Consider the following 13,910-nt stretch of genomic DNA (forward strand, 5'->3'; position numbering starts at 1 on the left):
GGGGGAGGAAAAAAGTAAATGCAAACAAATAATTCTGTTTTTGCATTATTCAGACATGCAAACTTGTAGCTTTTCAGCTACAATAGCCGTTTGCAATCCAAATAGGGCAATAGTGTGACACCTGACCCGAAAGAAAAACAACATGTTGTCACCCTTTTCACCTCGGGGCTGTTTGCATGCCTGATTATAATGATTGTAAAAAAAAATAAAAAATAATAATAATAATTTCAAAACGATATATTTTTTTTCCAAAACGATACATATCGTCACGAAAACGTATCGCGATATATCGTGGGACGATATATCGGCACACCCCTAATAGCAGGGGTTTTCAACTGATTGTGAACCTGGGACCACCACCCTGACTATGAATCAACCTGGGGACCACTGTTGTGTTGGGTTGGGATATGGACTAAGATTAGTGCTTTGGTAACACTTGCTATGCATCCCATCTCTGCATCCCACTGTTTCTCAACCAATAGTCCACAGACTAATAGTGGTCCATGGCATAATTAGGGGAATTATGGGAAAATGGCGTCCAAGGCTCATAATGTAATTACGGCTCCCGTACACTTCCCCTTCTTGAGATTTTCGGTGGAATATCTTGACCTCCGCCTTCCCAGTATCTGACAACATTGATATCATCACAGGTCACCAGATCATTTAGTGCAAATGTTCCGTGGAAGAAAAATTCACTTTCACTTTCTACATGACTAAATGCAAGGTCAGGGACCACATGCAATACCTTCACGGACCACCAGTGGTCCACGGACCACCTGTTGAAAACCCCTGCTATATAGTATCTGTTCCAGTGTATGAAACAGTGCACTTCATTATGATGTCTGGCTCTCTATAGTGCTCCTTCTGTTCTCCTTCAGTGTAACTGTATGTGTTCTCCTCCCAGTGCGTCTCCTTCAACAGACTGTGTGTTCTCCTCATCCTGACAGGGAGGCCATTACAGGAGGTCTGACGGCTCTGAGGAGAGTTGTTCCTGGAGGAGACACTTACATGAATTTAGGCCTGGAAATGGTAAGGCTAGTGTGTGTGTGTGTGTGTGTGTGTGTGTGTGTGTGTGTGTGTGTGTGTGTGTGTGTGTGTGTGTGTGTGTGTGTGTGTGTGTGTGTGTGTGTGTGTGTGTGTGTGTGTGTGTGTGTGTGTGTGTGTGTGTGTGTGTGTGTGTGTGTGTGTGTGTGTGTGTGTGTGTGTGCGCGCGCGCGCGCATGTTTCCGATGGTAATGAATCCCGAGACATATGAATGTTAAAAGCATGAAAGCTAGCCTAGTCATTGTACCATCATCATCCATGACTTATGTTGGTGCAAAGTTTGGAGACAATTGCACTACCGGTGTAGCCTGGTTCCAGACCATAGACCCCGCCCACTCTCTGAGTGAGCTCCTCTTGGTCTGGTGTCATAATGTGAGCCTATGGCTTTTCACGATCGAAGAAAAATCTGTCGAGTCGGAGGTGGGGGTGGTCTAACGACAAGCCAATCAGCGAATATCTGCTAAAACAAGCTGGGCGATGACGTCAGATGTAGACGGATCCGTAGATCTCTGGTGATTGGTTTAGGGAAATTTGAATCCCCTCCCCGTAGTAATCGCGGACATTGCAGCCAATTTCAGACTGAAGCTCCACGCAGCTCATGCCTCCTTCAATGCATTAGAGCCAGCTGACCTTCTTATCACCTGACAGGGGAGAGTTTCCCTGGTAGGACGTAGCGCGTGGAAGGAACACGTTATTCCAACCAGTTCCTTTCCCCTCCATCAGGCGCCCCGGCTGACCAGGGGGAGGCAGTATAGTGACCAGGATTACTACATGTTTTTGTGAGGGTACCTACCCTAGTCCATTGAGACCTGAAGCCGATTCTACATGTCTCCTAAATCCCAACAGTTTTCTGAAAAACTTATGTTTCTATATCAGTGGTGCTCAAACTTTTTCAGGTCAAGGACCCCTCGAAATGATATGTATTTGGCCGCGGACCCCCTTCAAAATATTTTGTTCCAGGAACCCCCCAGAAGCAAAGATTTGAGTTAAAAATGTTCGCTTTAAAAATATACATATTCAAAGATTTGCACACATTTTCACGATTTTTCAAAAATAGCAGATCTACAAGCTCATAGAGCGTCACTCGGTGCCGCGCTATGAGCTTGTAGATCTGCTATTTTTGAATAGCCCAAAGTGTAAAATAATGCTTTTTAGCTCAAATCTAAAAATGACACAGTTCCAGGTCCTAGGGAACACGGGGAGAACATGCTAACTCCACACAGAGTAGGCCCTTTCACCAACCCCACCTAGGGTATGGGCACTGATGACGCGGAGGAGAGAACACGCCCCCCAGTGCCCAAAAATAAATGTTCTTAAAATACGGATGACAGCAATTGAACCAGTTTTCCTGCATGGTACACAAATACATATTAGATTTCACTTCTTCCTTTTTATCACATGGGCAGGGGAAGTCTTGTCATATGATTTGTGCTTATAGTCAGAACGTTTTGCCAAGTTCCCTTTCTTGGCATTAACCCATTAACTCATCCAGTGCCACATGACGTCTAAGACGTCAGTGGCCTGACGCCCCGTGCGCCACATGACGTCTAAGAAGTCATGGAAAAAAAACACGTCATTTTTTGGAAAAACTTGTTCAGAACCCAAGATATGATGATTTGAAGATTTGCTGCTCCATTCACTCTTTGTTTAACTAAAAAGCGAGCCTCATTTGCCGAGGTGAAGCACTCCTTTTGGAAAAAGAATGTCAAGATAACTACACAAGACAACGGAAGTCTACGGGTGGTCCATGAGGGCCGAAGGAGCGTGTTCGATTGCCCGGTGGAAGCCCAGAAATTCTACGACTCTCTCTTCCCTGCTGGTGAGGATTAAACCGTGGCCACTTTGGAGTGCAGCTTTACGCACAGTGCGCACACACAGACATGGTTACAAAACAGTCCAGTAACGGACATAGACGGAGTGGGAGACACGCGCGCGTGCACGCACACGCGCACATACAGCCCTCATCTGCTTATCTTTAATAGCTCTGTGCCGATCTTACCCACGCAAGTTATGCTGTCGCCTCAACTGTATGGGTTCACACGCGCGCACATACATACTCTCACTCACAGTTACAAATTACGTAATGGACGCTGATTGACTATCTGCGCGTGCTTGCTCAAACGCGCACCCACGACACGCACATACATGGTGACAGTGCTCAGTCGTGATTTTTATTTATTTTTCGATTCGGTTCACAACTAGAGCCAGGACATAACTTTTTGTTTGTCTTTCTGATTTATGCCTTATCTTTTCTTTTTCTTTCTCTCTCTCTCTTTTGTTGTTGTTTTGTTGCCTTTCTTTTTCTCTTTCCCCGCTTTCTCTCTCCCACTGTAATTAATTTTCTACTTTGTCACATAGTTTATGGGAAGCTATAAATTGGCTTATTTAGAGAGTAGTTTGTTACGGAGCAGTAGGGACTATAACTAGAACCTTTTTTGTCAATATGGGAGAGTTTTGTAATGTGTCTTAAGTAGGAGTTTATTTCAATCCATCTGTTTAATGAGGGAGATTACTGCTTGCACAAAGTATTATATTAAACAAAATAAATTGAACTAAACTTTTTACCTGGTGGTCACAATACATCCTTTCATTTTTTTCCTCCGTGGAAACCTAATAGGATGCTAGAGGTTGAATCTTTTTTTCTTTTTTTTTCTTTTTCTCTCTCTCTCTTTTTTACTATTATCCCAAGATGGCACCAGAGGTTCAACTTTGATTGTATTTGTGCAGTAGGGGCCATAATCGGATCCCTTCTGGCTCTCACCTACTTATCTGCATCTGTTCCCTTAAGGTTTAAGTTCATAAGTTTAGATGTATGTAAATGAACTTGGGAGCCTCTCCATAATATGAGAGGTAGGTCTTTGTTCATAATGCACTGTTCATTCAGCAGTGTATTAATCTGCAGTCTTCTTCTTTTGGGGATGAAGACATTTTGTTTATTCGTTGTTTTGTTAGATTTGTGTTTGTCTTTTGTCCTTGTAGATGTGTATTTGAGTGTAGTGTTTTTGTGTGGCTCTCTCCATTGTTCATCCCTCCACCTGACCAACTATGTCTACATGCAATTGTCACAAATACACTCTGTCATGATTATTCTGATTTAAAGCATGAATACAGTTAAAGGTTTAAAAATTATCCATTTTAATATCAGAAGCATTTTTCCAAAGATTGATGAGTTGAGAGTCTGGGCAGCTACCTATAAGCCTAATGTCATCACTCTTTCTGAAACTATGTTAAGTAGTACTATATCTGATGAACAAATCCAGATAAATGACTATGTTTTGTATAGAACAGATAGAGATAGAGCAGGAGGTGGTGTGGCAACATATGTCATTTCTAGTCTGAATTCACAACTTATAATTCCCCAAGTTGATTCGTTGAATTTTGATTGTCTTTTTGTTAAGTTAATTTTTCATCAAAACAAGAAGTTGATCATAGGTAATTTCTATAGGCCCCCATCGGCTCCTGTGGAAACTAGTAGATCTATATTGTCCACAATTAACTCTCTTAATTGTCCCTTGGAATTAATCTGTATAGGTGATTTTAATTGGAATTGGCTTCCTCGATTCTCCTCAAATGAGAAAAAATTATTTGACAACATAAACTTAACTCAACTTATCACTGAGCCGACCAGAGTTACTGAAACAACATCAACACTATTAGATTTAATATTTGTCTCACATCCAGATAGGATTGTTAAATCTGGGGTCCTCTCCGACTGTTTTAGTGACCATTCTGGAATATATTGTGTTTGGAAGATAAGTATTCCACGTCTTCCTCCAAAATATATAAATATGAGACAGTGTAGAAACATAAATACAGATAATTTTATTCAGGATGTGGTTGCAATAGACTGGAATAGGTTTCAGTTGATACCTTTTGTTGAGGATGCTTGGGAGTTTCTTTTAAGTGAACTTGGGAGAGTAATTGACAAACATGCCCCGTGGAAAAAAGTAAGAGTTAAAGGTAGACATTTACCATGGATCAATTCAGATCTGATAAGCCTCTTTAAACGCAGAGATATGGCTTGGGCAAAATATAGATCTACTAGGGACTCAGTTGATTGGGACTTCTACAAACAATTGCGAAATAGTTGTAAGACACAGACTAGAAATGCAAAGGCGAATTATCATAGAAATGGACTCTCTCAAGATTTCAATAATCCAAAACAATTTTGGAATAGGTTGAAGAATATTCTTAATCCAAGCAAAAATCCTGTTACTCAGATACGTGTAAATAATGAAGTTGTCCAAGACCCTGCTCTTATCTCTGATGTTTTTAATCGTTACTTTTCCTCTGTTGGTAATTCTTACTCTTTTGATTCTCCTTACTTAAATAATCATGTTAGTAGTCCTATAAATGGCTCGTTTTCATTTAGACGTATACTACCTATAGAAATTTCACGAGTGATTTCAGAACTTAAAGTTGGATGTGCCACTGGTCCAGACGGACTAGAGGCCAAGTTCATTAAATTAGCTTCCCAAGTTCTTATTTTCCCGCTTGCAGATTTATTTAATTTGTCCCTATCAACTTGTCAACTCCCATCTATTTGGAAATGCGCAAAGGTTACGCCACTTTTTAAAGGTGGTGATCCATTGGAGGTTAATAATTATAGACCTATTTCTATTATTTGCTCAACGGCTAAAATATTTGAGAAGCTAATTTTTAATCAATTATCTAAATATATTACTGATCTCAATATTTTATCCCCATTTCAATCAGGTTTTCGTTCTAATTTTTCCACTACTACCGCTCTGGTGAAATTCTGTGATGATATATACTCCTCTATTGACAATAGTAAATTGTTAGGTTCTATTTTTATTGATTTAACTAAGGCTTTTGATTTAGTTGATCACTATCTTCTTTTGGATAAACTTTATGATTTTGGCCTTTCGCGACAGGCATTACTTTGGTTTAGTTCCTACCTTCATAATCGACGTCAGTGTGTTTCTTTTAATAAAGTTAAATCAGATTTCTTGGTAGTTGAAAAAGGTGTTCCGCAAGGATCGATATTAGGTCCTTTACTTTTTTCGATTTTCATTAATGATCTTCCTAAAATATGCACCAATTGTTCCATCCAGTTATATGCTGATGACACGGCTATTTATACATCCGATACTGATATATCTATAATTCAAAGTTCTTTGCAATCTGAATTTAATTTGGTTCAAAAATGGCTTTTAAATAATTGTCTCATATTAAATAAGAAGAAGTCGTACAGCATGTTGTTTGGTTCTAGGCACTTTCTCAAACGTACATCCTCGGAATTTACTATTTATTTTGCAGATGGATCACCACTCAAGACAGTGGAGACATTCAAATACTTAGGCCTTTGGTTAGACTCTGAATTATCCTTTAAACATCATATTGATTCTGTTAGGAGTAAAGTAAATAATAGTCTCAGATTAATGTATAGATCAAGAAATTGTTTTACTATTCAAATAAGAAAATACATTGTTCAGCAGCTTTTACTCCCTATCATTGATTATTGTGACATCATCTATCATAACACCTCAGAGACCCATCTTAATGCATTAAATGTAGTCCACAATAATATCTGTAGATTTGTACTTGGGTGTCCCTACAGTACACATCATTGTGTACTGTATGATACGCTAAATTGGCTATTGCCTCGTGATAGGAGACATTTTCATTGGCTGCTTTTTGTTTTCAAATGTATTTACTTTAATTATCCATCTTATTTAAAAGAGCTTTTACATCCACACAGTTCAATTTATCCATCAAGACACACTCAACAACCTTATTTTGTTACACCTGGTATACAAAAAGAAATTGGGAGACGTTCTTTTAAATTTAAAGCTCCTACTGACTGGAACAATTTACCAATTGCAATTAGATCAATTATTTCATTTCCTGTTTTCAAAATGTCCTTACTTGATTCACTTAAAACGAACTGTTCTTGCTTCTGATTTTTGTTTTTGATTGTATTTAGATCACTTTTTACTTTTATTTTCTCATTATTTACTTTCAGTTTTTAGATGACATGTGTTGTTGATGTAGTACGGTCTGGGATGGTGTGAGAGCCCTTATGTGTATGTCTCATGTGTATGTTTTGTCGTTAGTGAATGTTTTGTGATTGTTTTTTGTCATTGTTTGTATGTTGTGCCTGAGGACACCCTGGAAGACGAGATGATACATCTCAAGGGATTTATCCTCCAATAAATTTTCAAATCAAAAAAAACTTCTAACTTAAAAAGGCTGTATCTCGGCTCCTAAGCACCTTTTTTTTTTACAATGAATTTTAGCTGTGGCACTCAGAGCCAAAATTCCATAAATAAGCTGGGCACTGAATGACTTAAGACTGGGAACACACCTGTGTCACTTTCGATTTCTTTGGCTATTCAAAAATAGCAGATCTTCAAGCTCCTCTGTGCCGCGCTACGAGCTTGTAGATTTGCTATTTTTGAAAAACCATGACAATTTGTACAAATCTTTGAATATATATGTATTTTAAAGTGAACATTTGTAACTCAAATCTTTGCTTCTGGGGGATTCTACAAATGTCTTCTAAATCCTAACAGTTTTTTGAAAAAACGTATGTTGCTATAATATCAGTGGTTCTCAAACTTTTTCATGTCAAGGACCCTCAAAATGATATGTATTTGGCCACGGACCCCCATCTCAAAATATGTTGTTCCAAGGACCCCCAGAAGCAAAGATTTGAGTAAAAAAATGTCACTTTAAAATATATATATTATATTCAAAAATGTGCACAAATTCTTCACGATTTTTCAAAAAATAGCAGATATACAAGCTCCTAGCTCATGAGCTTGTAGATCTACAATTTTTTAATAGCCCAAATAAATCTTAAAATGACGGAGGCGTTCCCGGTCTTAATGGGTTAATTATATATATTTTGCCTCATTGTCTGTTCCCAAAGTCATTGTAGTGCTGTCTGGTCTCATCAGCTGTGGTTGTAAAGGAGTAGTAGTCTAGTTGACTAACACACCTGGACCACTTATTAGCTGCAGGCGTCATTCCTGTGTTTTATTCACGCTGCATCGCTCCCATGATATGATCACGTCTACAAAATGTTAAAAGCTGACATGTTTGGACCAGAACTGGTCTTCATCAGGACAAGTATGATCATTTGTGGGACTTTTTAATATACTGATGACATCACACAATCCTGTTTCATATACGAACCAAATTGTGGACACTTAGTTTTAAAATTCAGGATTATGAAAGAAAGAAGGAAGGTTTATCAACGATCAAATTGATTGGACGGGGTTCACGTTCAAACTAGCAAACCTGAGCGTGACTGGATGGTCGACCATATGAACGGATGTTTTTGTCTGCCATTAAAATAAATGAATAACATTGCTTCTGATTGGTTTCCTAAAGCAGTGGTTCTCAAACTTTTTCATGTCAAGGACCCCCAAATTGACACTTATTAGCCCGCGGACCCCCATTTCAAAAGATATGCCTCAGGGACCCCTATAAGAGAAGATTTTTTACGGCTCTAGCAGTGATTTTCAACCATTTTAATTTCAAGGACCCCCAGTTTGACATTCATTAAGGCTACGGACCCCATTTAATGGCATTTATGTCTCTGGGACCCCAATTCATATTGTAAAATCAATGTTAATCTAACTCTGAGAGTGTACAAATGGAACCAAATGGACCCGTTAGGGTCCATTTGGTTCCATTTGTACACTCTCAGAGTTACAGACCCATAAGGGTCCATTTGGTTCCTGTCTATCATTTAGCTGGGGACCCCCTGGAACCCCCCCAAGTACCCCTGGGGGTCCCCGGACCCCACTTTGAGAACCAATGTCCTAAAGAATGTGAATAGAAAGGCAGTTGTGTGGAGTGTGGGGGCCCCTGAGACAGTCTTAGGCCCAGGGGTCCACGGACTTAGGATGCATCCAGCCCTGCATATATTAAGGCTTCAGCCTATTCAATAAATGTCCTAATTAAGCTGTTTGTGGCAGCCTGGCTCCAGCCCCTGAAATCGCTAGCCTCGCATTCAGAGTCTGGTGACGCTGTAGAAGGCGGGGATTTCTCTGTTGAAAATCTAAATCGGTTGGGATAATCCAGAATGAACCAATCGCCAAAGTCCAACTTTGGCTACGCCCCCATCTCAGAAAAGGGCTGCACTGAGAGGGCTTTCAGACTGAATGATGGAGTGAAACCAAATGAACATTCAGGCTGAGTGTCAGGCTAGGTTTTTAGTACCGTTCGAAATCATGCATGGCTCGCTATGTTTGCTTATTATGACACGCCCAGAGAATAGTGACGCTAGGGTTAACTCTTAACACATTGATTGCCGAGATATTAAACATAGTTTTCTATTCCCTTGCCAGCGTATAATTAGCTCAATCCGATGATATTTGAAACGCCGTGGAACCGACATTGTGTCCCAAAAACACAAACAAAATAGTCCCCGTGGGTTAGCGGAGAGAGCTGTGTATCCATATGAACGACAACGTTCCATCCGCCATTTGGGGGGGGGTGAAAACTAGTGGTTTTCAATGCAAAAAAAATAAACTGAGTTACAGCTGTTTTTCTGAAAAGGAAGCGGATGGCTTCCTGTTTTTTTGGAACGACGTCACATCCACATTCTACTTCTCTTAGTGACGATCGATCATTCCAAAGCTGTGTTAGGGCGCCCCTTGAGGAATTTTCCCAAAAGAATGAAAGAACGCATCAATGCGATCTTAGCAATCAATGTGTTAAAAGTGTCAAAATGGACCCATCACGGGGGTCCCTGGACCTTGCTGTGTACAGGGTCTTCATCACTCTTAATGCCCTCTTTTTTGTAATTGCAGGCTAATATGCAGATTTATCAGGAGAACTTTGGTAAGCACAAATGTGACGTTCAATTTTCACTGCACGTTTGTTTTGTTTCCAGCTGTTTGTCAGATAATGTTAAGTGACTGTGTGTGTGTGTGTGTGTGTGTGTGTGTGTGTGTGTGTGTGTGTGTGTGCGTGCTCTAAAGGGACGGCCAGCGTCATCATCGCTCTGACCGACGGCGAGCTGAACGAGTGGCAGTTTGACACGGCTCAACGAGAGGTATTGTAGGATGTGTTACAATCATGTGTCAGTTGACAAATCTAATCTGATAATGTGACAATTTTCATGTATACTACTAATAAAAACAAAATACAGCTACGAAGCTTGTAAAACCGTATAGATTTTTTTAAAATATATTGACTATTGTTGTCTATAGCACCTAAAGTGCTGTAGTCGAAGTGTCCTTGAGCAAGACACCTAACCATTAACTGCTCCCGATGAGCAGTGAGCAGGTTGGTGCCTTGCATGGTTTCCTCTGCTGTCGGTGTGTAAATGAGTGAATGTGAAATACATCGCAAAGCACTATGAGGGGGGTCAGAAGGCCTCAACGCTATTATAAATGCAGTCCATTTACCATTCACCCTTTTCTTTTGTAGAGCTTAGAGCTATGCATTTGTGGTGTGAGGCTCAGGCTCAAACTGTGTCAGGCTCATTCAGGTTGCAATTCACCCACAAAAAGTGAGAGTTGGTTGGACCTACTGCAGTGTATTTGGAAAAAGGGGAACAGAGTGTTTATACTGTATGGGTGTTGTACCAAACAGCGTGTGATTAAAGGTTTTGTCTGTGACTCTCTCTCTGTACTTGCAGGCTGAGAGGGCCAGGTCTTTGGGAGCCATTGTGTACTGTGTGGGTGTCAAAGAATTCAACCAGACACAGGTAGGGTTTCAGACATTTGATAAACCAGGGGGTGGGGCAACCCAGTTGAGCCCAAGATCATTTAGCTCTTTTCCAAAGCTGCTGCCAGACAGTGAAAACCACCATCGCTTTTATGACTTCTTATAGGCTGTTAATTAATTAGTCATCTTAACTTATGATAAAGTCTGACTGTCTGTAGGGGGAAAACATAATGCATCAAACAATAATGTAACAATACTCTTTGGGACTTTTAATATACTGATGACGGCACACAATCCTGTTTCATATACAACCGAAAATGTGGCCACTTGGTTTTAAAATTCTGGATTGTGAAAGAAAGAGGGAAGGTTTATTCAATGATCAATGATTTTTTAATTGACAATTATGACACAGAATAAATATATTGCACTGCTACTCTGTAAAAAAAAAAGCAGGGGTGGGCTACCTTTTCGGGACCATTAAAGGAGTAGTTCACCCAAAAAATGACTTATTTTCTGTCAATTACACACCCCATGAAGCATTGAATTCATGGAGATGTATTTGTTTTTATCGCATTCCTAAGACATTTATTTGATGACGGGCGGTCTCTCCGGTAAGAGACTCAAAGAGTCTCCATTGAGTCTCCTACCGGATACATTAGCATCTTTCCACCTGTCATCAAATTTGGGTGAACTACTCCTTTAACATCACCCAGTTGATCTTCAAGACATGGCATTTAAATCATTGGTTCTCAAAGTGGGGTCCGAGGACCCCCAGGGGTACTTGAGGGGGTTCCAGGGGGTCCCCAGCTAAATGATGGACAGGGACCAAATGGACCCTTATGGGTCTGTAACTCTGAGAGTGTACAAATGGAACCAAATGGACCCTAACGGGTCCATTTGGTTCCATTTGTACACTCTCAGAGTTAAATGAACATTGATTTTACAATATGAATTGGGGTCCCAGAGACATACATGCCATTAAATGGGGGTCCGTAGCCCTAATGCATGTCAAACTGTGGGTCCTTGAAATCAAAATGGTTGAAATCACTGCTAGAGAGCCGTAAAAATCTTCTATTATGGGGGTCCCTGGCTTATCTTTTCAAATGGGGGTCCGCGGTCTAATAAGAGTCTATTTGGGGGTCCTTGGCACGAAAAAGTTTGAGAACCACTGATTTAAATCACCACTAAGGATGTGACTGTGTATTGTGTGTGTGTTTCCCAGCTGGCTACCATAGCAGACACAGTGGAACACGTGTTTCCAGTATGGGGAGGATTCCAGTCCCTCACTGGGGTCATCGACTCGGTATGAAACATATAACACACACACACACACACACACACACACACACACACACACACACACACACACACACACACACACACACACACATGCAACCATGCACTGACATACGTGTGCAGCTTTGTAAAACCCTATATCATATGTAATATTGGTTTCTCACTGACTCTTGTCTATTTTCTCAGATTATCAAGAAGTCCTGCATTGAGATCCTGGCAGCAGAACCGTCCAGTGTGTGTGCTGGAGGTAAGTGTTTCATTACGCCTTCATGTATTTTCCTGGGTTTAAGTTATACTTGTCTTGTATATCGTTAAACAAAACCAAATCAAAATCAATAAAGTATCATACTGACCATGATACTGAGCAATGACCAATTATATGAACATAGGTTGAAAATTAGTGAAGGATGATGAACATCATCATTTTGGATTTCAAAGCAGATTTCAAGCTTTGTGTGTGTGTGTGTGTGTGTGTGTGTGTGTGTGTGTGTGTGTGTGTGTGTGTGTGTGTGTGTGTGTGTGTGTGTGTGTGTGTGTGTGTGTGTGTGTGTGTGTGTGTGTGTGTGTGTGTGTGTGTGTGTGTGTGTGTGTGTGTGTGTGTGTGTGTGTGTGTGTGTGTGTGTGTGTGTGGCTGCTACTTTTGCATGCAAACGTTCCAGGAAGAGAAAGCGTCTATTCCGTTTTTGCTCAGAGAAACTAGACACAAATGGTACCATTTTATAGTTTGCATTAGTGAGGACTGATATATGACGATAAGGTTTCAAACCTGGCGTCCCTATTTTGGTGAATGTGAAATAGCTGACTTAAAAAAAGAAAAGTGAGCTTTGCTTGTATATTTATAAAGTGTGACATACTGTGGGTGATTAATAAATGGTTAAGACGGGCAAACGCCAGTGATGTGATTATGTCAGACGACCGACAGACAGACAGACAGACAGACAGACAGACAGACAGACAGACATGTAAAAGGCATCTGGAGTGGAACGTGAGGTCGACTGAATTCACACGGAAGGAAGCTGATGGCCACGGAGTGACAGTGAGCGTATTGTCACTCATATGGCCAAAGGGACATTAGCATAGCTGCTGTCTCAGCCAGCGTGTGTGTGTGTGTGTGTGTGTGTGGGGGGGGGGGGCGGAACATTGGTCAGTGGAATTAGCCATGAATCTTTAAGCATGGCTGCATCTCTTGGCCTAGTTTGCCACATCCTATATGCTAAACAGACATTCTAGCCCTGTAGAACCCCACCCTCTCTCTCTCTCTGAGTGCCACCTCTCGCCCTTGGACCGTGGAGAGGGAGAGAGAGAGAGAGAGAGAGGACCGCCATGACGTTGTTGTTTTTTATGTACAGGCAGCAGGATGAATGAGGTCTGACATGACCTTATTAGGACTCACTTAAGAGAGTGCTCTCTGGAGCTGCTACTGCAGCAACCATTCTAATGTGCTTCTATAATGTGATTCCAGGGCAGGAGAGAGAGAAGGGTAGGGGTTGGGGGGTGGAGCTTATTAAGAAGAGATGAGAGCAGACGCATAATTTCATTAAAAACTGGAAGGGGGGCAATGCCGGGTTGAAAATGGTTAGAATTTATGGTTGTAGACAAGTATGAAATCAGAATAATCTGGGGGGGGGGAGGTAATAAAACAAAGTTGGAGGAAATATGCATAAAAGAACATCATTTGATAATGTAGACTTAATTAATCCTGTGGGGGAAATGTAATTAACTGCTCAGGTGGTCAAATTGAGCCCCCCCCCCCCCACAGGAAGTGTCTTGCTTAAGGACAACTGTACACATAGCCGGGGCTAGGAGTCAAACCTGGGACAATCAGTTTCCCATGATGCAGCCTCTCTACCCATTCAGCTACAGTATGGCCTGAGGTTGAATGTGAATGCTATAGGGGACCCCGGGACCCCAAATGACGGCCC

General features: G+C 40.9%; 1 protein-coding gene and 1 long non-coding RNA gene across 2 annotated transcripts in view; both read left to right on the forward strand.

Moving 5' to 3' along the window:
* The window catches only part of LOC311059249, a 510,343-nt gene that overhangs the window by 449,926 nt on the left and 46,507 nt on the right, over window positions 1-13,910 (forward strand). The window lies entirely within an intron of this gene.
* antxr1d (ANTXR cell adhesion molecule 1d) overlaps window positions 1-13,910 on the forward strand; it is a 70,342-nt gene that overhangs the window by 12,592 nt on the left and 43,840 nt on the right. The window contains exons 4-9 of the mRNA XM_084076967.1: window positions 948-1,029; window positions 9,831-9,861; window positions 10,002-10,075; window positions 10,664-10,732; window positions 11,915-11,995; window positions 12,175-12,235. Of these exons, the coding sequence (XP_083933093.1) occupies window positions 948-1,029; window positions 9,831-9,861; window positions 10,002-10,075; window positions 10,664-10,732; window positions 11,915-11,995; window positions 12,175-12,235 (398 nt within the window). The remainder of the gene's footprint in view (window positions 1-947; window positions 1,030-9,830; window positions 9,862-10,001; window positions 10,076-10,663; window positions 10,733-11,914; window positions 11,996-12,174; window positions 12,236-13,910) is intronic.

Source organism: Gymnoscopelus microlampas, assembly GCF_963454915.1.
Source record: "Gymnoscopelus microlampas genome assembly, chromosome: 13".
Classification (NCBI taxonomy): domain Eukaryota; kingdom Metazoa; phylum Chordata; class Actinopteri; order Myctophiformes; family Myctophidae; genus Gymnoscopelus; species Gymnoscopelus microlampas.